A 23,614-nucleotide genomic window follows, 5' to 3' on the forward strand; every position below is an offset into this window, starting at 1 on the left:
CTGGCCCAATTAGCATATTACTCTTTTATTAGTATAGATTTGTTAATCCTCACCTGAGGATATGTTCCCATTGATTTTTTAGAGAGAGTGGAAGGGAGGGCGAGAGACACAGAGAGAGAAACATCGATGTGAGAGAGACACATCAATGGGTTGCCTCCTACCCGCACCGCCCTGACAAGGGCCCGGGCTGAGGAGAAGCCTGCAATCCTGGCATGTTTCCTTGACAGGAATCGAACCTGGGACCCTTCAGTCCACAGGCTGATGCTCTATCCACTGAGCCACACTGGCCAGGGTGTAAGGATTTTTTTACCCCACCATCTGACTGGCATCCCACTTCCCTTTACTCAGACCTCTACTGGCGTGGCATGCTTGGGGTAACATTTAATATGAAAATGAATGACTGCCCTGGCCGGTGTGGCTCAGTGGATAGAGCGCCGGCCTGCAGACTGAAGGATCCTGGGTTTGATTCCCATCAAGGGCACGTACCTCGGTTACACGTGCCCCGGCCGGCCCTGGTCGAGGTGCGTGCAGGAGGCAACCCATCGATGTATCTCTCTCACATCGATGTGTCTCTCTGTCTCTCCCTCTCCCTTCCACTCTCCCCAAAAAAAAATCAATAGAAAAAATATCCTCGGGTGAGGATTAAAAACAAAAGAAAAGAAAACAAATGGCCAATTTATGAATCAGGCATGAAATAAAATGCAAGTTATTTCACAGTTAGGGACTCACACCGGAGCCCAATTCCCCGAGCAGGGACCTGCCAGCGGATTCTGGAAATCACTCCGTTGGCTCCGAGCAACGGAGCTACGGACACATCCCTTCCAAGATTTTAACATTTCACTCTAATTGTTCTACGCCGGAGCTAACGGCCATCGGGAGTCCGGGGGCGACGGAGACCATCGTGTCACAATTACGTCTTCTCCGTCCATGACCACACTTGTCGCAACCTGAAACTGAAGCTTTTGTGAAGCCGTAACCTTATGAATAGGTAAAAAAAACACATGTGGATGCCACATGAGGATACATTACAAACACGAATAACATTGCCCTGGAGTTTAGAGCACTAATAATTTATTACATGCCCTTGATGATACAGGGACTCAAAAACCAGTGTCTTAAAAAAACGGAGAAGTGTGAGTTTTAAAGAATAAAAGTAGCCCTGGCTGGTGTGGCTCAGTGGATAGAGCGTCAGACCTGCGGACGGAAGGGTCCTGGGTTCGATTCCCGGTCAAGGGCACATGCCCGGGTTGCGGGCTCAGTCCCCAGTAGGGGGGCGTGCAGGAGGCAGCTGATCCATGATTCTCTCTCATCATGGATGTTTCTCTCTCTCTCTCTTTCTCTCTTTCCCCCTTCCTCTCTGAAATCAATAAAAATATACTTAAAATAAAAAAGGGAACTTGTTATCTTAAAAAAATAGAATAAAAATACATTAATGTTTAAAAAATAGTACTTAACTTAAACCTGTGCTTCCCATGGCTGGTACTGGACTATCAACTTACAAATTTCTGCGAGAGAAAGACACACTCTGGCAGGCAAATGGTTTGCCGTGCAAAATAACTGACCGTGGCCCGGATGGCGTGGCTCAGTGGTTAGACATCGACCTATGAACCAGGAGGTCACGGTTTGATTCCCCGTCAGGGCACAGGCCCAGGTTGCAGGCTCCATCCCCAGAGTGGGGCGTGCAGGAGGCAGCCGATCCATGATTCTCTCTCATCATGGATGTTTCTCTCTCTCTCCCCTCTCCCTTCCTCTCTGAGACCAATAAAAATATATTTTTAAAAAACTGACTGGCCCTGACCAGTGTGGCTCAGTGGATAGAGCGTCGGCCTGCGGACTGAAGGGTCCCGGGTTCGATTCCGGTCAAGGGCATGTACCTTGGTTGCGGGCACATCCCCAGTGGGGGGCGTGCAGGAGGCAGCTGATGGATGTTTCTCTCTCATCGATGTTTCTAACTCTCTCTCCTTCTCCTTTCCTCTCTGTAAAAAATCAATAAAATATATATTTAAAAAAAAAAAAAACCTGACTCTGTCTGAATGTGATCAAACTCTAAACAAATGGGCGAAAGAGCTACATTCAACCCCTTTCTAAAATCACAGGTTTTTTTTTTTAAAAAAAACAAAACTCTATTTTTATTGAATTCAGAGAGGAAGGGAGAGGGAGGAAAAGAGAGAAACATCCATGAGGAGAGAGGATCATGGATCGGCTGCCTCCTGCACGCCCCACACTGGGGATCGAGCCTGTAACCCGGGCATGTGCCCTGACTGGGAATCGAACCCTGATCTCCTGGTTCCTAGGTCGAGGCTCAACCACTGAGCCACGCCAGCCGCGCTATTTGTTTTTATTTTATTATTATTTTTTTAAATATTTTTATTGATTTTTTACAGAAAGGAAGGGAGAGGGATAGAGAGTTAGAAACATCCATGATGAGAGAAAAACATCCATCAGCTGCCTCCTGCACACCCCCCACTGGGGATGGAGCCGGCCACCCGGGCCTGTGCCCTGACCGGGAATCGAACCCTGACCTCCTGGCTCCTAGGCGGACGCTCCATCCCTGAGCCACGCCGGCCGGGCTCCCTGGCTGATATTTAGATATTTAGACACCAGATGGTGCACCCCCAACGCTAGGCCCCTCCAAAGCCAAGGAGCCAGGGGTCTCCCGGGGGGCCCCCTCCCCACACACCCCCATCCAAAGGCTGGGGCGCGGCCCGGCTCACCTGCCGCTCAGGCAGCGGCGCAGCGAGTAGGAGGCCCCGCCCCCGCAGGTCCGCGAGCAGTCGCTCCAGTCGCCCCAGGCGTCCCAGTTGCCGTCCCGGTCCTCCTCCTCGGCGGGCGGGCTCCTGGAAGTCTGGAAGCGGAAGCAGACGGCACCCTGAATCCCAGACGCATGCGTGGACAAACCCCGCCCCCCGACCCGCCCGCGCGTTCCCAGAGTCCTTTGCGAAGGCGCCTGCAGCAGAGGCCTTTCCAGGAGCCTCGCCCGTCAAGCGTGTCAAACTCGCGTGTCAGGCGTGTCAAACTCGCGCGGCCCGCGGGCCACAAGCCCCATGCACGGCGCCCGCGTTAGCCTTTGAGTTTGACATGCTGGCTCTCCCTGGACATTCTGCGCACCTGAGGGTCTGGTTCTGATGCTGGCGAGCTCACTATTTATTTACGTGTTTATACGCTAAGGGGACCAGACATCCCGCTTTTTAACCGTCTGTCCCGCGTCCCGCGGCGCTTTTAAAAAAGTCCCGGTTTTTGGAAAGGATGCACGACCAGCTAGGGAACGGCGGGAGCACGGGAAGGGAACAGACGGCGGTTTTCGGCGGCCACGTGGCTGTGTAGCCGGGATAGGAGTCTTATGTTATTTTTGTTAATTTTATCACGTTAAACTTTAATGATAGCAAGTAATGGTTGAGAACTGATGATCGAGAACGGCTTATCACAAAGTTCGCATTGCTGATCGGTTGTTAGAGTTCGGCCACCATGGTTGGGACTGAATGAGCAATGGCATTTTTTGGGATTGGCAACGACGAAAACGTTTTGTAACTGTCTCTCAGACGATGCACATCGGACTGCGTGCTGGTAAGCTAGTTAAACAAGTGATGTCACCACAAATCAGCTATTCAGATCATTTAGGTAAGTGATTTATGTATTTATTTCATACATGCATACATTTTCTTGAATTTAGCAGACAGTACTCGTATTATTTACACTTTATAGCGGCGGCAACAAGTCTAGCGCCGGCCTTGAAAGTGACACTTACGACTGACGTTACGGCACATTCATGAACTTTTAAACAACGACAGCCATCGACTAAAAAAAATTCACTCAAATGAGAAATATGCCAAAGAATAAAATAATACTACACATAATTTTTTATTTGTTGTGTTTGCAAATTGTACTTAGGTTGAAATTTAAAAATATATATATTACAATACTATTTTTGCGTTCTATGAAAATTTTTGTTGCTCCATATAGACCACATTTTTAATCAAGACCCCCCCCCCCCCCAGTCAATGGTGTCCCACCTTACCAAGGTTAAAGTCTGGTCCCCTTATTATACACGGTTGTATTGATTGCAGAGAGGAAGGGAGAGGGAGAAGGAGAGGGAGGGAAACATCCATGATGACAGGGAATCCTGGATCGGCTGCCACCCCGGGGGATGGAGCCTGCAACCAGGGCACGTGCCCTTGACCGGGAATTGAACCGTGACCTCCTGGTTCATAGGTTGATGCTTAACCACTGAGCCACACCAGCCGGGCCTAAGCTCACATTTCAATCTGAAATTTATCATCCCAAGATGTAAATAAACTGGCTACTTCACAGTAATGTTTATTATTATTATTATTATTATTATTATTATTACTAGTGGCCCTGGGCACGAAATTCGTGCATGGGAGGGAGGAGTGTCCCTCAGCCTGGCCTGCACCCTCTCCAATCTGGGACCCCTTAGGGGATGTCCGACTGCGGGTTTACAGAGATGGGGCCTAAACCGGCAGTCAGACATCCCTCTCACAACCTGGGACTGCTGGCTCCTAACCGCTCACCTGCCTGCCTGCCTGCCTGATTGCCCCTAACCACTCTGCCTGCCAGCCTGCTCGCCCCCGACTGCCCCCTGCAGCTGGCCTGCTCGACCCCAAATGCCCACCCACCCCCGCGGCCCCCACCCCCCGTGCCAGTGTGCTCACCCCCAACTGCCCCTCCTGCCGGCCTGCTCACCCCAAATTGCACCCCCCACACACGCTGTCCTGCTCACCCCCAACTGGCCCCCCTGCTGGTCTGCTCACCCCCAACCGCCCCCCCACTGTCGGCCTGATCACCCACAACTGCCCTCCCCTCTTGGCCCCTAACCGCCTCTGCCTCGGCCCCACCACCATGGCTTTGTCCGGAAGGTCTAATTTGCATACTACTGGTCTAATTTGCATACTACCGGTCTCATTTGCATACTGCCAGTCTCATTTGCATACTACCGATCTCATTTGCATACTACCTGTCTAATTTGCATACTGCCGGTCTCATTTGCATACTACCGATCTCATTTGCATACTGCCCTTTCATTAGTATAGATTACTGTTATTTCTAACTTGCACAGCAGGGTCCCAGCTTTCGCCTAAGGAGTCCTCGCCTCTGGAATCCGGGCGAGCCTGCCCACCACACTGGTGCTGACGCCACGCCAACTTCTCCCGCGAGGGTCCGTGGGATCTCCTGAGAGGGGCTCCGTCGCGAGCAAACGAAGTCGATAAAGCGTTCGGGTCCAAGGAGATCGATCCGGTCATTTATGAACGGAGTTCCGTTTAACTCGCTTCCTGGACTCACCGTCACTGATGCGTGTCAGGGTGCCCCAGGGCACAGATAAAGGGGCAGATCCACGTTAAAGAGATACAGATGGCCCCGGCCGGCGCGGCTCAGCGGCTGAGCGTCGACCTAGGACCCAGGAGGTCAGGGTTCGATGCCCGGTCAGGGCACACGCCCGGGTGGCGGGCTCCATCCCCGGTGGGGGCCGTGCAGGAGGCAGCCGGTCCGTGATTCTCTCTCATCACGGATGTTCCTCTCTCTCTCCCTCTCCCTTCCTCCCTGAAATCAATAAAAATATTTTAAAATACAGATGCAGCTGTAGATACAGATATCGATATGTAGAAAAGGGATGCTTGTCACTCAACGTTACAAAACGTTATTAAGCGACACACGCCAGACTGACATCATTGGAGTCCTAAGTGGGCGGGGCCGATACCGTAAACCATTAATTCCCTCCAAATTAATCCACATATTTATAGCAACTCGCATGGCAATCCCGAGGGGAGTTTTTTTGGAATGGAGCAGAAGGATTCTAAAGTGACTCTTGTTGGAGTAAATGCCAACAAGAGCCGAGAAAAAAAAAAAAAAATGCCGTAAGAGAGTGGGAACGAGGGGGAAATGGCCTCAATTAAATAAGTATAGAACTGGCATCGCAATCGCAGGAAGATGTATTGAATTAAAAAAAAATAATAAATCGAGAGTCTAGAAAATGACCCGGGTGTGAGGATCAAGTGTGGGGCCACAAGTCACTATGATGAATAGTTTTTGAAGAAATCATAGATAACGCCTTTGCAAAAACACACCAGGATGGATTCCAGATCTATCAGGACTTTATATTAAAAATGCTGAAATGGCCCGGCTGGCGTGGCTCAGTGGTTGAGCGTCAACCTGTGAACCAGGAGGTCAGGGTTCGATTCCCGGTCAGGGCACAGGCCCCGGGTTGCGGGCTCCATCCCCAGTGGGGGGCGTGCAGGAGGCAGCCGATCCGTGATTCTCTCTCATCATGGATGTTTCTCTCTGTCTCTCTCTTCCTCTCTGAGATCAATAAAAATCAATTAAAAAAGAAAAAAAAAACATATATTTTAATGTTTTTTTTTGGGGGGGGTAAAAGGCAATCATTACAGAAGTTAAAAATGCTGAAACGATATAATACTATAAAAAGTATTGATGAGTCATCACCCGATAAACCTGATATAGAAAAGACTGCCCGCCCTAACCGGTGTGGCTCAGTGGATAGAGCGTCGGCCTGCGGACTGAAGGGTCCCGGGTTCGATTCCGGTCAAGGGCATGTACCTTGGTTGCGGGCACATCCCCAGTTGGGGGCGTGCAGGAGGCAGCTGATCAATGCTTCTCTCTCATTGATGTTTCTAACTCTCCCTCACCCTTCCTCTCTGTAAAAAAAAAATCCATAAAATATATTAAAACATAAAATTTAAAAGTTCATTGTTTTAAAAAAAAATCGATGGAAAAAATAGCCTTGGGCGAGGATTAACAACAACAAAGAAGCAGCCAACCACATCCCGTGGCTGTAAGTTGTGGCTCAGGGGTTGAGTATCGAGTTCTGAACCAGGAGGTCACGGGTTCGATTCCCGGTCAGGGCACAGGCCCGGGTTGCAGGCTCGATCCCCAGTGTGGGGCGTGCAGGAGGCAGCCGACCCATGATTCTCTCTCATCACGGATGTTTCTCTCTCTCTCCCTCTCCCTTCCTCTCTGACATCAATGAAAATGTATTTAACAAAAAAAGACAAGAAAAGAAATAATGACCAAACTCCAGGAGGGGGTTTTGCAATAGTTTTCACCGCAGTCTCACCAGGCAGTGGCTTCCCGCCAAGAGACCTATTTATAGCTCAGCCGGCACCCCCCCTCCGGGGGAGGCGGTATTTGGGGAACCGTCCAGGCCCGGGAACGGATAAGGGCCTGGCAGCCTCGCAGCCTGTCAGCGGGAAGAAGGGCTAATTAAACCCACACTGTTTACCCTTCCAATTAGGCGGGCTGCTCCCTTCAGCCCTCTCCATCTCACGCCGCCAGAAAGCACCGTTTTAACCCATAAACCACACACACACACACACACACACACACACACACACACACGCACACACGCGCGCACACACGCGCGCACACGCGAAGCTCTTCTGGACGTTAAGGTGGGGACGCCCGGGAAAACCCTTAAAATGCACTCAGCTGCGACTGATTTCTCCTCCTGTCAGGGGATACCCTGATTTGCGGGGGGGTGAGGGGGGGGGCGGGGAGATGTGAAAAGTTGAAAAACAGCATCGTATACATTTTATTTATTTATTCATTTATTTATTTATTTTTAATTTCTTTATTGACTAAGGTGTCACATATTTGTCCTCGATTGCCCATTCCCATCCCACACCCCTCCCCACGCATGCCCTCACCCCCCTGTTGAACTTAACCGTTGGATAGGCTCATATGCATGCACACAAGTCCTTTGGTTGATCTCTCCCTCCTCCCCCCACCCTCCCCTACCCTCCCCCCGAGGCCCGACAGTCCGATCCATGCCTCCTTGTTTCTGGGTCTGTTCTTGTTCCTCAGTCTATGTTGTTCATTATTTCCCCTAGATGAGTGAGATCATGTGCTACTAGAAATACACTTATAAGAGCCGAAAATGAGACAAGCCATAATGGTTATGGTGACAGGCAAATGAATCGGTCTGTAGTGAGTTTCTTTCTGGGCCAACAGTTCTTTTGAGACCCAATTTCAATGTCCACCAGTTCCTTATGTGTACATGTCAGCACTGACATTGCAGTTCTGGATGGTGGACAAATGGTGGTAATGCAGGTCCGACTCTCTGGTTTGGTCCTGGGCAACCTGCAGTGACTCACAGCTGCTGACTGCTCGTATGGGAAGGCCACATCAGCGTCTTCCGTCTCTGGACTGCTTCTCTTCTGTCTTCATGGCTGGAGTAGTCCTGTCGAAACATTTTAAAGGGAAGGCTGAGAGGTTGCATTTTGCAACATTGTTTCTATTTCTTCCGACTCTTTGCTGCCTTTGCAACATTGTCTCAATTTCTTCTCGCTCTTCGCTGCCTTTGCAACATTGTCTCAATTTATTCTGAATGGTCGCATTTTGCAACATTGTTTCCATTTCTTTCTGACTCTTTGCTGCCTTTGCAACATTGTCTCAATTCTGCTGAATGGTCGCATTTTGCAACATTGTTTCCATTTCCTCTTACTCTTTGCTGTCTTTGCAACATTGTCTCAATTCTTCTGAATGGTTGCATTTTGCAACATTGTTTCCATTTCCTCTTACTCTTTGCTGTCTTTGCAACATTGTCTCAATTCTTCTGAATGGTTGCATTTTGCAACATTGTTTCCATTTCTTCTGACTCTTTGCTGCCTTTGCAACATTGTTTCCATTTCTTCCGACTCTGTTACCTTTGCAACATTGTCTCAATTTTTCTGAATGGTTGCATTTTGCAACATTGTTTCCATTTCTTCCGACTCTTTGCTGCCTTTGCAACATTGTCTCAATTTCTTCTGAATGGTTGCATTTTGCAACATTGTTTCCGTTTCTTCCGACTCTTTGCTGCATTTGCAACATTGTCTCAATTTCTTCTGAATGGTTGCATTTTGCAACATTGTTTCCGTTTCTTCTGACTCTCCCATCTGTTCCGTTTATGGTGAGGGTCAGGCTTCTTCCCACACCCTGACTGACCAAAAAGAAACCAAAAAAAAAAAAAAAAAAAAAAACCACCCAAAAACTTAATTCTATAAGAACGCAACGAGGCTTGTTATCCGAGCAGACACGTGGTATTTCTGGCTGGATCGGTAGCTATTTTGCCCCGAAGAAAACGGAGAGAAAGTGTCAGCTGGAGAGGGGACCTCACCGCTCCCTCCTCTCCTTGGCCACGGAGGGTCGGGTTTTGCTTCTAAACCTCACTGCTGTTTTCTTTCTTTTTTAAAAAAATACATTTTTTATTTTTTATTTATTTATCTTTTAATCCTCACCGGGGGATATTTTTTCCATTGATTTTTAGAGAGAGTGGAGGGAGAGGGAGAGACAGAGAGAAACATCGATGTGAGAGAGACACATCCATAGGTTGCCTCCTGCACATGATGCCCCCCCACCCCCACCCTCCACACACACACCCACCAGGGTCGGGGCGGGGCGGGGGAGGAGCCTGCAACCGAGGTACGTGCCCTTGACCGGAATTGAACCTGGGACCCTTCAGTCTGCAGGCCAACGCTCTATCCACTGAGCCACACCTGCCAGGGCAAAAATATATTTGCATTGGTCTCAGAGAGGAAGGGAGAGAGAGAGAAAGATAGAAACATCTATGATGAGAGCGAATCATGGATCAGCTGCCTCCTGCACGCCCCACACTGGGGATCGAGCCCACAACCCGGGCATGGGCCCTGACTGGGAATTGAACCCTGACCTCTTGATTCCTAGGTTGACACACAACCACTGAGCCACACTGGCCGGGCCACACTGCTATTTTCAACTGGCCAGCCCCTCCACCCTTCTTTGTTCCTTTTTAAAAACTAGAGGCCCAGTGCACAAAAATTCATGCAACAGGGAGTGTGTCCCTCAGCCCAGCCTTCACCCTCTCCAATCTGGGACCCCTTGAGGGATGTCCGACTGCCCTCTCACAATCCAGGACTGCTGACTACCAACCGCTCGCCTGCCTGCCGGCCTGATTGCTCCTAACCGCTTCTGCCTGCCAGCCTGATCACCCCCTAACCAAAACCCTGCCAGCCTGATCGATGCCTAACTGCTCCCCTGCCAGCCCAACTGCCCCTAACTGCCCTCCCCTGCAGGCCTGGTCCCCCCTAACTGCCCTCCGTTGCCAGCCTGGTCGCCCCTAACTCCTCTCTCCTGGAGTCCTCGTCCTCCCCAACTACCCTTCCCTGCAGGCCTGGTCCCCCACAACTGCCCTTCCCTACAGACTTGGACCCCCCAACTGCCCTCCCCTGCAGGCCTGGTCCCCCCAATGGCTCTCCCCTTCAAGCATGGTTCCCCCCAACTGCCCTCTCCTGCTGGCCATCTTGTGGCGGCCATCTTGTGTCCACATGGGGGCAGCCATCTTGTGTGTTGGAGTGATGGTCAATTTGCATATTACGCTTTTATTAGATAGGATACATACACACATATATATATATATGTATATATATATTTTACATGCCTAGATCCAAAAGATGCCTAAAAAATATACTTTATTGATTTTTTTTACAGAGAGGAAGGGAGAGGAATAGAGAGTTAGAAACATCGATGAGAGAGAAACATCCACCAGCTGCCTCCTGCACACCCCCCACTGGGGATGTGCCCGCAACCAAGGTCCATGCCCTTGACCGGAATCGAACCCGGGACCCTTCCGTCCGGAGGCCGACGCTCTAGCCACTGAGCCACACTGGCCAGGGCTAAAGCTGTGACTTTTAAGGAGCAGCACAGCCGGACCCGTCTGGAAAGCACGTCGGCCGTGAGACACAGACGTCGCACAGGCGGTCACTCGTTGGAAACGCTCTGTTAGCCGCTCCATGCTCAGCACAGCCCCACATGGCATCACTGACATTACACGTATGTTCACGCCCCGTCGCCCCCACGGTTGCCTAAAGAGCCCACACGCCACCCAGGTTTCGTGAGGAGTCAATACCTCTTCCAGGTTCAAACCACCTTGCCCAGCAACACACAAAGCATGCCAAGGGGCCCTGGCCAGTGTGGCTCAGTGGGTAGAGCCTCAGCCTGCGGACTGAAGGGTCCCGGGTTCGATTCCGGTCAAGGGCATGTACCTTGGTTGCGGGCACATCCCCAGTGGGGGGCGTGCAGGAGGCAGCTGGTCGATGTTTCTCTCTCATCATCGATGTTTCTGACTCTCTATCCCTCTCCCTTCCTCTCTCTAAAAAATCAATAAAAATATATTTTTTAAAAAAGAATGCTAAGGAGCCCTAACCGGTGTGGCTCAGTGGGTAGAGCGTTGGCCTGCGGACGGAAGGGTCCAGGGTTCGAGTCCAGTGGAGGGCATGTACCTCGGTTGCAGGCTCACTCCCCAGTAGGGAGCGTGCAGGAGGCAGACGATCGATGATTCCCTCTCATCATCGATGTTCCTGTCTCTCTCTCCCTCTCCCTTCCTCCCTGAAATGAATAAAAAGTGTATCCTTTAAAAAAGAATATTAACAAATGCTAATGAATGGGGGTCAATGACATAAAAGTATCACTCAGGCGGTCACACAGATTGCAGAATTCGGTTCAACCAGGATGCATTTCACACGAACACAGCGGGGGCAGTGAGCCAGGCGCTACGGGGGGTTGGCCGTACCCCACGCCTGCCCCTCCCGCCCTCCCCTGTAAACTCTGTAGGTCACAGCTCCTTACCCTGAGGGTCGGTGACCGTTCAGGGTCGGTCTACCCTGGCCTGTGTGTTCCTGGTTACTAACCTTCTTTTTTTGTTTTATACTAGAGGCCCAGTGCACGGATTCGTGCACCGGGGGAGTCCCTCGGCCTGGCCTCTGCCCTCTCGCAATCCAGGAACCCTCAGGGGATGTTGGATAGCCGGTTCCGCACAATCCCTGCAGGCCGGATCCAGACAGGAGGGAGCCCAATCCTGTGCGTTGAGCGTCTGTCCCCTGGTGGTCAGTGCGCATCATAGCAACTGGCCATTCAGTCACTTAGGCTTTGTACTGACGTCAGAGAGGAAGAGAGAGGGGGAGAGAGAGGAACATCCACGATGAGAGGGAATCACGGATCGGCTGCCTCTTGCACGCCCCACACTGGGGATCGAGCCCGCAACCCGGGCATGTGCCCTGACCCGGAATCGAACCCTGATCTCCTGGTTCCTAGGTCGATGCTCAATCACTGAGCCATGCAGATGGGGCACCTTCTTGAAGTCCTGGGCTAATTTCCAGGGACACCTCACCACACCACAGGGATCCCCCCGAACTGACCTGTCTCCATCACCGGCTACGTTTTATTTATATATATATGTGTGTGTGTGTGTGTGTGTGTGTGTGTGTGTGTGTGTGTATTACTCAGGGTCTGGTGAGTCAATGTTCAAGAGAAAAGATTAATTTTTATTAAAATGTTCCGTTACTTTATGTGAACGATGACTCGTTTATCTCAGCCCTTTGTATTCAGCACGTCTCCATCGAGATAAACCTCCGTGTCTCTGCAAATGGAAGCTTTTGTGTTTTTTGCGGCCACATCCACGCAAACCTTGTTTATCTGGCCCGGGTTCGCCTCTGAGTGTGACACGCTTGGTGTAAAGAATTTCTGTGAGTTTATTGGAGCCAAACTGTGGACAATTGCCGGGAAGCAGAACCTCAGCGGACGGGGATGATGCTCCGGAGAATGGGGGTTCCGTCAGTGTTTACACATGTTGCCATCGAAGGAGGGACGCAGGTGGGTGACATGAGATCCATTGGGGACGGACCAGAGAGGCGGGAGCAGGCAAAGCGGGGAGCCCCTGGGATTGGATAAAAGGTGAAATGATGGACACACACTCAGGTGGGTGCAGGGACAATTCACATGACAGTGAGGGGATCTGTGGTCTCTGTCCTGGCGCCCAGCACAGTAGGCTGTGCCCCGAGGGGTCCGGGAAAAGGGGGGTTACAAGGTACCCAGACATTCCAAGGGGGTGTTATCCCAGATGCAAACAGACAGACGGGCTGCGTGAGGGCAAAGGCTGACCTTGTCCGGGAAGACACCGGCCTAGGAGGTGACCCCCTACCATCCCTGCTTCTCGTTCAAGTTTAAGTTCAGACCATCCTGTGGGGTGACGTGAGGTCTCTGAGTTTGCAGGGCCGCCACGCAGGCCTCCCCTGAGCTGCCAGGTCACACGTGGCCCCTTGCGTCCACAGATTCTAATAGGATTCTTATCCAAGCTCATTAGTACATGTAAAAGCAATAGCCCTGGTATGTGTGTATGCGAGTGTATATTTTTGTGTTTCTTTTCTGCCTTTTTTTTTTTCTTAATCCTCACCCAAGTATAGTTTTTCCATTGATTTCTAGAGAGAGTGGAAGGAAGGGAGGGAGGGAGGAGAGGGAGAGAGAGAGAGAGAGCGAAACACTGATGTGAGAGAGACACATTAATTGGTTGCCTCCCACAAGCACTCCTATCAGGTCTGGGGAGATATGGGCCCTTGACCAGGAATCGAACCCGTGACCCTTCGGTCTGCAGGTGGGTGCTGTAACCACTGAGCAACTGACCAGGGCTTTGCCTGTTTTTAATTTACTTTAATTTTTTTTTGTTTGTATTGGTTAATCCTCCCCCGAGGATATTTTCCCATTGGTTTTTATGGAGAGAGGAAGAGAGAGGGAGAGACCGAGAGAAACATCGATGTGAGAGAGACACATCGATGGGTTGCCTCCTGCATGAGCCCCGGCCAGGGCCCGGGCCGGGGAGGAGCCTGCCACCGAGGTCCGTGCCCTTGGCCGGAATCGAACCCGTGACCCTTCAGTCTGCAGGCCGGCGCTCTATCCACTGAGCCACACCTGGTTGATCTCTTTCAAATTCCGATCCACTTCCCTAGCCGGTGTGGCTCAGTGGATAGAGCGCCGGCCTGCAGACTGAAGGGTCCGGGTTCGATTCCGGTCAAGGGCACGCACCTCGGTGGCAGGCTGAATTCCCCGCCCTGGTCGGGGTGTGCGCAGGAGGCAACCCATCGATGTGTCTCTCTCACATCCATGTTTCTCTCTCTGTGTCTCTCTCTCCCTTCCACTCTCTCTAAAATCAATGGAAACACATCATCAGGGTGAGGGTGAACCACACAGCAGCAACGCACAATGCAAATCCAGATCCATGGAGGTGTGGGATTGACTCCCAGTGAAATTTCCTAAAAAAATATATATTCTTATTCATATCAGAGAGGAAGGGAGAGGGACAGAGAGGTAGAGACATCCATGAGGAGAGAGAGGGTCATTGTATCGATTGCTTCCTGCACGCCCCCCGCTGGGGATCGAGCTGGCAACCCGGGCGTGTGCCCTTGACCGGGAATTGAACTGTGACCTCCTGGTTCAGAGGTTGACGCTCAGCCTCGGAGCCAGGCCAGCTGGGCTCCCAGTGAAAAAAAAAATTTTTTTAATATATTTTATTGATTTTTTCACAGAGAGGAAGGGAGAGAGACAGAGGGCCAGAAACATCGATGAGAGAGAAACATCCATCAGCTGCCTCCTGCACAGCCCCCACTGGGGATGTGCCCGCAACCAAGGTACATGCCCCTGACCGGAATCGAACCCGGGACCCCTCAGTCCGCAGGCCGACGCTCTATCCACTGAGCCACACCAGTTTTGGCCCCAGTGAAATTTTTAATGCAGACTTTTCCTCTCGGAAATGACCTGAAGAAGGAACCCGAGCATATGGTGGCCCATCTGAGGGCGGGGACGCGTCGCACCCAAGGGACGATCCTGTTCCCTTTTGCGTGCGTGTGGCTCATTGCCTCCCAGGCCGTTGGTTCCCCGACGTGACCGGGTTGTACTCGCAAGGCAACCTGATCACATGAGGGTTCACGTTCTCGGGCCTGAGTGTGGCCGCCGGGGAACCTTTCTATGGGGTTCTCCGTCCAAACATGGGCACCCTCAATCGTTATTACCTTTTTTAAAAAATATTTTTTTCTTTATTGATTTCAGAGAGGAAGGGAGAGGGAGAGAGAGAAAAAAAATCCTATATAATAAAAGCCTAATATGCTAAGTGTCCGGTCGGCCGTTCAACCAATCAAAGCGTAATATGCAAATGATGTGCTAAGGCCGCTATGACGTGCACTGACCACCAGGGGGCAGACGCTCTGACCAGTAGGGTAGCTTGCTGCTGGGGTCCGGCTGATTGGGAATGAGCGAGACGGGCCGGACACGCCCTGGAGCCCTCCCGCGGTCCCTCCCTGGCTGGCCAACCTCCCACATCCCTCCCCGGCCCTGATTATGCACCGGTGGGGTCCCTCGGCCTGGCCTGCGCCCTCTCGCAATCCGGGCTGAGGGGACCCCCGACCAAGTGCATGAGTTTTGTGCACTGTGTCTCTAGTCCCATATAATAAAAGCCTAATATGCTAAGTGTCCGGTCGTCCATTCAACCAATCAAAGCATTATATGCTAATGAGATGCTAAGGCCGCTCAATCGCTCGCTATGACGTGCACTGACCACCAGAGGGCAGACGCTGTGACCAGTAGGTTAGCTTGCTGCTGGGGTCCAGCCCATCGGGACAGAGCGAGACGGGCCGGAGACACCCTGGGGCCCTCCCACGGTTCCTCCCCGCCTGGCCAACCTCCCACGTCCCTCCCTGGCCCCGATTGTACACGGGGGGGGGGGGTGTCCCTCGGCCTGGCCTGCGCCCTCTCGCAATCCGGGCTGAGGGTCCCCCTCCCCCACCCCAAGTGCACAAATTGTGTGCACCAGGCCTCTAGTCAACGATAGAGAAGGAATCATTGATCAGCTGCCTCCTGCACGCCCCCTACTGGGGATGGAGCCCACAACCCGGGCATGTGCCCTGAACGGAATTGAACCGTGACCTCCTGGTTCCTAGGTCGACGCTCAACCTCTGAGCCACCCCAGTGCACTTTTTTGTGTTTTGTTACCTTTTTGAAAAGTAAAGAAAAGGTATGAAAATACAGTGCTGGCGGCTGTGATGGGAGAGCCTGGGATTCCATGTGCTTGAACACGTGGGATGCCTGCTTTCAATACCAACATGGATTAAGGGCCTCAAAAATATCTTTATTGCCCTGGTCAGCTTGGCCCAGTGGATAGAGCGTCGGTCTGTGGACGGAAGGGACCCCGGTTCGATTCCCAGTCAGGGCACATGCCCGGGTGGTGGGCTCGATCCCCAGTGTGGGGGCGTGCAGGAGGCAGCCGCTCCATGATGCGCTCTCATCACGGATGTTTCTACCTCTCTCTCTTCCCTTCCTCTCTGAGATCAATAAAAATATATTTTATAAACGTGTCTTTACTATTTGACCCAACAAATGCATCTCCCGGGAATCTCGCAAGGGAATAGTCTAAATTAAAAAAAAAAAAAAAAAACATGCTTTATGCAAAAGCGGATTGAGCTCATCCTGCGTTATAATATGTGAAAACCAGAAACAACCTAAAGATTAAACCGTAAGGAAACAGCTGAGTAAATGCTGGGATTTCTAAGATGGGATGGTGTAAAGTTTTATTACATTTGCCCTTTTGAAATCAGGTGGGAAATGGTCACGCCATATCCGTTAAGTGAAGAGATCGGGTCATAGAATCATACAAGACTCCAATGTTATTCATCTGTGGACGGAAAGAAAAATACCCAGAAATACCCCAAAATGTCCACAGTGGTTAACCTTGGATTGCGGAATTACCGGTGTTTGAATTATTCTTTTAGCCCTGGCCGGTGTGGCTCAGTGGCCAGAGCGTCGGCCTGCGTACTGAAGGGTCCCAGGTTTGATTCCGGTCAAGGGCACATGCCTGGGTTGTGGGCTCAATCCGCAGTTGGGGGGCGTGCAGGAGGCAGCAAATCAATGATTCTCATCACTGATGTTTCTCTCTCTCTCCGTCTCTGAAATCAATAAAAATATATTTTAAAAAAATTATTCTTTTAGCCCTGGCTGGTTTGGCTCAGTGGACAGAGCATCGGTCTGCGGACTGAAAGGTCCCGGGTTCAATTCCAGTCAAGGGCATGTATCTTGGTTGAGGGCACATCCCCAGCAGGGGGTGTGCAAGAGGCAGCTGATTGATGTTTCTCTCTCATCGATGTTTCTGACTCTCTCTCCCTCTCCCTTCCTCTCTGTAAAAAAAGGTCAATAAAAATATTTTTTTTTTAAAAATAATAATAAAAAAATAAATGCATTTCTCCTACAAAGTAATGGGGCAGGAAGTTCAGCTTCCCCAAGTTGGAACACAAAATAGACTCTTATAAAATACTAGAGGCCCGGTGCATGAAAATTCATGCACTGGAGGGTCCCTCAGCCCGGCCTGCCCCCTCTCACAGTCCGGGAGCTCTCAGGGGCGGGAGACGACCCGGCGATCAGGGGAAGGCGACGCCCCATCACACCTCTGCTGCTGCCACTGCCGGCAGCGCAAGCCTCAGTGGGCCCTGGTTACCACAGCCTCGGGCGGCCCTGGTTACCTGAGCCTCGGGCGGCCCTGGGCGGCTGGGCAGCTGCCATCCGAGGCTTGCCTGCACCTTGGGCCGGCCCTGGGCGTGCCCGCTACCCTGGCAGGGCTGAGGGGACTGGGCACTGCCATCTTGTGGTTGTGGGCGCCGCCATCTTTGAGGGCGTGGCAGTCAATTAGCATATTCCCTCCTTATTGGTTGTGGGTGCTGCCCTCTTTGTGACGGCGTGAGGGTCCATTAGCATATTCCCTCTTTATTACAGAGGACTAGAGGCCTGGTGCATGAAATTCATGCAAGGGGCTCGGCCCTCGCAGCCCCGGCTTTGTCCGGAAGGTCGTCCGGAAGGTCTCCCGGTCTAATTAGCATATTATCCTCTTATTAGTATAGAGACTAAAGCTAACACCGTTCCCCTGCCAATCGCAAGCCAGGCACACTGTGTCCTAACACCAGCTTCGTGCCCAACACAGCTGTTCACATTGTGATGCCCAGCGACACATTCTGACCTTCGTCGGCGCTGGAATCCCAAACACCTGTGTCACCAACACTTCTCCAACATCAGCGTGTATGAAGCACCACAGGTGTGCCCGGCCGGCGTGGCTCCGTGGCTGAGCGCCGACCTAGGAACCAGGCGGTCACGGTTCGATTCCCGGTCGGGGCACAGGCCCGGGTTGCGGGCTCCATCCCCAGTGGGGGGGCGTGCAGGAGGCAGCCGATCCATGATTCTCTCTCATCATGGGGGTTTCTCTCTCTCTCCCTCCCTCTCCTTTCCTCTCTGAGATCCATAAAGAGATATCCTACCTAATAATAGACAAATATGAAAATTGACCGTACCTTCGCTATGCCCGCGATTGGCCAGGAGGCGCGGGGGGGGGCGGGACTCGGGGTGGCCGGGGTGGCCGATTGGGCCGGCGGGACGCTGAGCTCGCGTCACCAGCGGTGGCTCGAGCTCAGCGGCTGCGCCATGGCTGTGCTGCGGCACAGAAGGGGCCTCCGGGGCAGCGAGCTCACGTCCCGCCGCGGACCAGCAAAAGCGGGGGAGTTGGGGGCCTGTCCGCTCAGGCACCAGGCCTTTCAGAAGCCTCCAGCGTGGAACCCAGCTCCCTCACGATCGAAAGCGAAAGCGTGTAGGGGACCCTACACGTGCATGATTCAATCATGCACTGGGCCTCTAGTTTTTTTAAAAGAAGAAGAAAAAAACCTCAAGGACAGTGGAATTCTGGGCTCACGCACGCCCAAGTCGACCACGACAGTGCGTGCTGCCCGGTGTGGGATGTGGGGGGGGGGGTGGGGGGAGACTCCACATTGCAATCCACGTGTCCCTGTCGCCTCCCAGGCCGTGAGCTCGCTTCCTCGTCGGATCGCGAAATCTCTGGAATGGTGCAGGCACAGAGCTGCGCCGGGCCCCGATGACTCACTGACCAAGGAATGAATCCGCAAACCCCAACGGCCCTCTGCGTGAAGCCATCGCACCCCCGGGCCAGCATCCACACGGCTCCTCTGGTGGGTGGGGACCCCACGAGCGGCGCGTCCGGGACCGTGAAGATGAGGGCCACGTCCCCCCGTGCATCCGAGAGGCCTGGGCCCATCCTTCCTTTTCTAGAAGTTTCCAAAGAAGCCGGGGGGAGACTGCCCACGTTCAAGACTGTTCTGGCCTAAACCCGCTGGAAAGGTGGAGGGACGGTGCGGAGGCCTGCCAGCTAGCTAACCACACGCAAACTCCGGGCCAAGACCTTTGCAAGGCGGCCGGTCGGAAGAAGTAGCTCGGAGCCAGGCGGACTCCCGGCAATCGAGTCCTCCTCCTTAGAAAGAATGTGTGAATCAGCAGTGAGAGAAGGGACCTGGGTAAGCAGGTCCGTTCTGACCTAATTAGGAGAAAAAGACACGGAAAAAGAAGTGTAGAAATGAGACCAGCCCCGCCCGGTGTGGCTCAGTGGGTAGAGCGCCGGCCTGCGGACTGAGGGGTCCCGGGTTCGATTCCCGGTCAGGGCACACGCCTAGGTGGCGGGCTCCATCCCCAGGAGGGGACGTGCAGGAGGCAGCCGATCCATGACTCTCTCTCCTCATGGATGTTTCTCTCTCTCTGTCTCTCTCTCTCTCTCCCTCGCCCTTCTTCTGTGAAGTCAATAAAAATGTATTTTTAAAAAAATGGAAATGAGACGACACAAAGACTTCCTTCTTGTCTCCTGGTTACTACCCGTATTAAGAATCCATTCATGCTCTGGCCGGTGTGGCTCAGTGGATAGAGCGCCGGCCTGCGGACTAAAGGGTCCCAGATTGGATTCCAGTCAAGGACACCTGCCCCATTGTTCCTGTGGGCGCCAAGGTCCGCCAGACCCATCGAAGTCCCACGTCACCTTAATCCCCACCCCCTGGCCCTCTGCCCTGTGAACGCAGGCCCCGCCTGCTAGAAACCGTGGCCTCCGGCAATGCCTTTTTAAAAATATATATATTTTATTGATTTTTTACAGAGAGGAAGGGAGAGGAGGGAGAGTTAGAAACATCGATGAGAGAGAAACATCCATCAGCTGCCTCCTGCACGCCCCCCACTGGGGATGTGCCCACAACCAAGGTACATGCCCTTGACCGGAATCGAACCTGGGACCCTTCAGTCCACAGGCCGACGCTCTATCCACTGAGCCACACCGGTCAGGGCCTGGCAATGCTTTTTGTTCGTTTGTTTTGTTAATCCTCACCCGGGATATGTTTCTACTGATTTTTAGAGAGAGAGGAAGGGAGAGGGAGAGACAGAGAGAAACATCAACGTGAGAGAGACACATGGATCGGCTGCCTCCTGCACGCCCCCCACTGGGGATCGAGCCTGCAACCCGGGCATGTGACCTTGACCGGAATCGAACCCAGGACCCTTCAGTCCGCAGGCCAACGCTCTATCCACTGAGTCACACCAGCCGGGGCCGGCAATGTTGACATTATCTGTTTTCAATGGAGTCGGGAGTGGCTCCAAGACATGCATAGGCCTCAGCTGTTCAGGCATCAAGGGAAAGTGTGTGGGGGAAGGAATCCGGGTCCCGGGTGCCTGGGTCTGCATCTCACCACCCACAGCCTTGTTCTCCTGCAGTGATTTAAACACATACACACCCACACCCACATGTGCACACATGTGTACACATGCACATGCATGCACAAGCTCATGCACACTCACATGGAAAGTGCACACACCTCCATACTCACACACATGTTCACTTGCAGACACAAGTGTATATGTATGTGCATGCTCACTCCCATTCATGCGCACATGTGTGCACACATATGCTCACATACACAGGTGTACACATATCCACACATTCGTGTGCATACACCCGCATACACTCACACACATGCACAACCTCGCACACATGTGCACACTCATGTCCACACTTGCAGACATGTGTGCCCTCTCACATATATGCCCACACACATGTGCACATGTATGCATGCGCTCACACATATGTGCACACAGGCATGCCCTTTGTTCTTTTCTGGGAAACAGGCATGGCAAAAAAAAACAACATTGACCCTAACTGGTGTGGCTCAGTGGATAGAGTGTCGGCCTGCAGACTGAAGGGTCCCGGGTTCGATTCTGGTCAAGGGCATGTATTTTGGTTGCGGGCACATCCCAAGTGGGGGGTGTGCAGGAGGCAGCTGATCGATGTTTCTCTCTCATTGATGTTTCTAACTCTCTATCCCTCTCTCTTCCTCTCTGTAAAAAAGCAATAAGATACAAAAATAAAAACTCACTTTGGTGCGGGTCAAAGCTCAGAGGTAAAGAAAGGAACGCGTAATCAGAAAACAGTGCTTTTGGGTAACTCCAGTGTCGCATCATCAACCGGGCCATCGCCAGAAGGAACGGGTCCGTCACCCGTTTCCGGCAAACACAAGGAACAGCGACTCTCAAGGCGAGGTCCCGCCCAGCGCCAGAGCCACACCCCGTGGGGAAGGGTGGGTCCCCCAGGCCATCAGGGCACGGGGTGCGCGTGGCGCCCCCGGGAGACAGCATCCTTCCGGCCTCATCTCCGAGGAGCCGTCTCCCGCCCACTGGCACCTGGCCGGGCGGGAGGGAGGCGCTTACCTGGTCGTCATAGCGATAGGTGAGGAACTGCTCCCCGGTGGTGTCTTCCAGGAAACTCCCCTGGGGGGACAGCGCGAACTCGGGCAGGAAGTAGGCCCCCGGGGACGTCTCTGCTGAGGTCTGAAAGGCAAGGCCACCCGTTACAAGCGAGGCCCCCACACAAGCACGCGCTCTGTGTGTGTGTGTGTGTGTGTGTGTGTGTTTTCTGTTTCTTTATGAATTCATTCATTCATTCACTCACTCGCTTATCCTATCTAATAAAAGAGTAATATACAAATTGACCACCACTCCGCTACACCCACCAGCCACTCCCACCAGCCACGCCCATGAGCCAATCAGGAGCAAATATGCAAATAAACTCAACCAAGATGGCTGCGGCCACAGAGAGCAGGAGGGAGGCTTGGGTTTCCCCAGCGATGGAGGAAGCCAAGCTTTCCGCCTGCCCTGGCCAGCCTTGGCCTCCACTCCAGGCTACAAAGTTTCAATGATAGAAGTTAAATAAATTCCAACAGAAATGGCTGCCGCCACAGAGCGAGCAGAAGGCTTGGCTCCGCTCCAGGCTACAAAGTTTCAATTGTAGAAGGTAAATAAACACCAGATACCAGGGCCTCCGCTTGGATCGCCGTGGGGCATGGCCAGCCTGCAAACCACCACAGGCCCCTTGCCCAGGCCACCCTATACCCCAAGGGAACCCCCACCCTTCAGGGCAAACCAGTCAGCCCCCACCCATGCACCAGGCCTCTATCCAATCTAATAAAAGAGTAATATGCAGATTGACCATCACTCCAACACACAATATGGCTGCCCCCATATGGTTAAAGATGTCTGCCCCCATGTGGACACAAGATGGCCACCACAAGATGGCCAGCAGGGGAGGGATCAAGCCTGCAAGGGAGGGCAGTTGGAGGCAATCAGGCCAGCAGGGGAGGGCAGTTGGGAGGGACCAGGCCTGCAGGGAAGGGCAGTTAGGGGAGATCAGGCCAGCAGGGGAGCAGTTAGGTATCAATCAGGCTGGCAGGGGAGTGGTTAGGGGGTGATCAGGCTGACAGGCAGAAGCGGTTAGGGGCAATCAGGAAGGCAGGAAGGGGAGCAGTTGGGAGCCCGCAGTCCTGGATTGTGAGAGGGATGTCCGACTGCCCATTTAGGTCTGATCTTAACAGTCGGACATCCCTCGAGGGGTCCCAGATTGGAGAGAGTGCAGGCTGGGCTGAGGGACACCCCCCTCCCATGCATGAATTTCATGCACCGGGCCTCTAGTCTATACTAATAAAAGACTCGGTGGTAGCCCTAACTGGTTTGGCTCAGTGGTTAGAGCGTCAGCCTGCGAACAGAAGGGTCCCAGGTTCAATTCCGGTCAAGGGCATGTACCTTGGTTATGGGCACATCCCCAGTAGGAGGCGTGGAGGAGGCAGCTGATGCATGATTCTCTCCCATTGATGTTTCTCTCTCTCCCTCTCCCTTCCTCTCTGTCTAAAAAAATCAATAAAAAACATATTTTATTATATTTTTAATCCTCCCCCGAGGATATTTTCCCATTGATTCTTAGAGAGAGTGGAAGAGAGAGAGGGAGAGACGGAGAGAAACCTCGATGTGGGAGAGACACATTGGTGGATTGCCTCCTGCACGCGCCCCGACCAGGGCCTGGGCTGGGGAGGAGCCTGCAACCGAAGTACATGCCCTTGACTGGAATCGAACCCAGGACCCTTCAGTCCGCAGGCCGAAGCTCTATCCACTGAGCCACGCCGGCCAGGGCCAAAACCCCCACAGATTTCTTAAAACAATAATAAAGTAGAATTCTTCTTAATGGTACTTTAAAATGAGAGAGAGAGAGAGAGAGAGAGAGAGAGAGAGAATAGTGCTACCAGCTCTTTCCAACTTGGCCAGGAGACACCCCTCCTGACACAGCCCAGAGCCCGCTGGGAACACAGTCCTGTTTATTCAAGGCCTTTCCCTCCTTCAGGAAACAGATCCTCTGCGGGGTCCAAGCCCTGCAGGCTTCCTCCCTCGGCCTTCCCGGTGGGGGCAAGAGCCAGAACTGGGCTGTGTGCACATGCTCCCGACAGCCTTCCGATTCCTCGCCAGCCCGTGTGTTTTTCTGAGCTCAGGGCAGGAGGCCTTTGGGGTGTCTGGCTGCTCACGACCCTCGGAATGCTTTCTTTTTTTTTTTTAATAATATACTAGAGGCCCGGTGCACGAAATTCGTGCGGGGGTGGGGGGGAGGGCGTGCCTCAGCCCAGCC

At 52.6% G+C, this 23,614-nt stretch overlaps 1 protein-coding gene across 1 annotated transcript in view; it reads right to left on the minus strand.

The window, feature by feature from the left end:
* ADAMTSL3 (ADAMTS like 3) overlaps window positions 1–23,614 on the minus strand; it is a 140,689-nt gene that overhangs the window by 79,958 nt on the left and 37,117 nt on the right. The window contains exons 6-7 of the mRNA XM_054713175.1: window positions 21,376–21,495; window positions 2,715–2,845 (exon numbers count right to left, since the gene is read on the minus strand). Coding sequence (XP_054569150.1) covers window positions 2,715–2,845; window positions 21,376–21,495 — 251 coding nt within the window. The remainder of the gene's footprint in view (window positions 1–2,714; window positions 2,846–21,375; window positions 21,496–23,614) is intronic.

The sequence above is a fragment of the Eptesicus fuscus genome, chromosome 25, assembly GCF_027574615.1.
Source record: "Eptesicus fuscus isolate TK198812 chromosome 25, DD_ASM_mEF_20220401, whole genome shotgun sequence".
NCBI classification, from domain to species: Eukaryota; Metazoa; Chordata; class Mammalia; order Chiroptera; family Vespertilionidae; genus Eptesicus; species Eptesicus fuscus.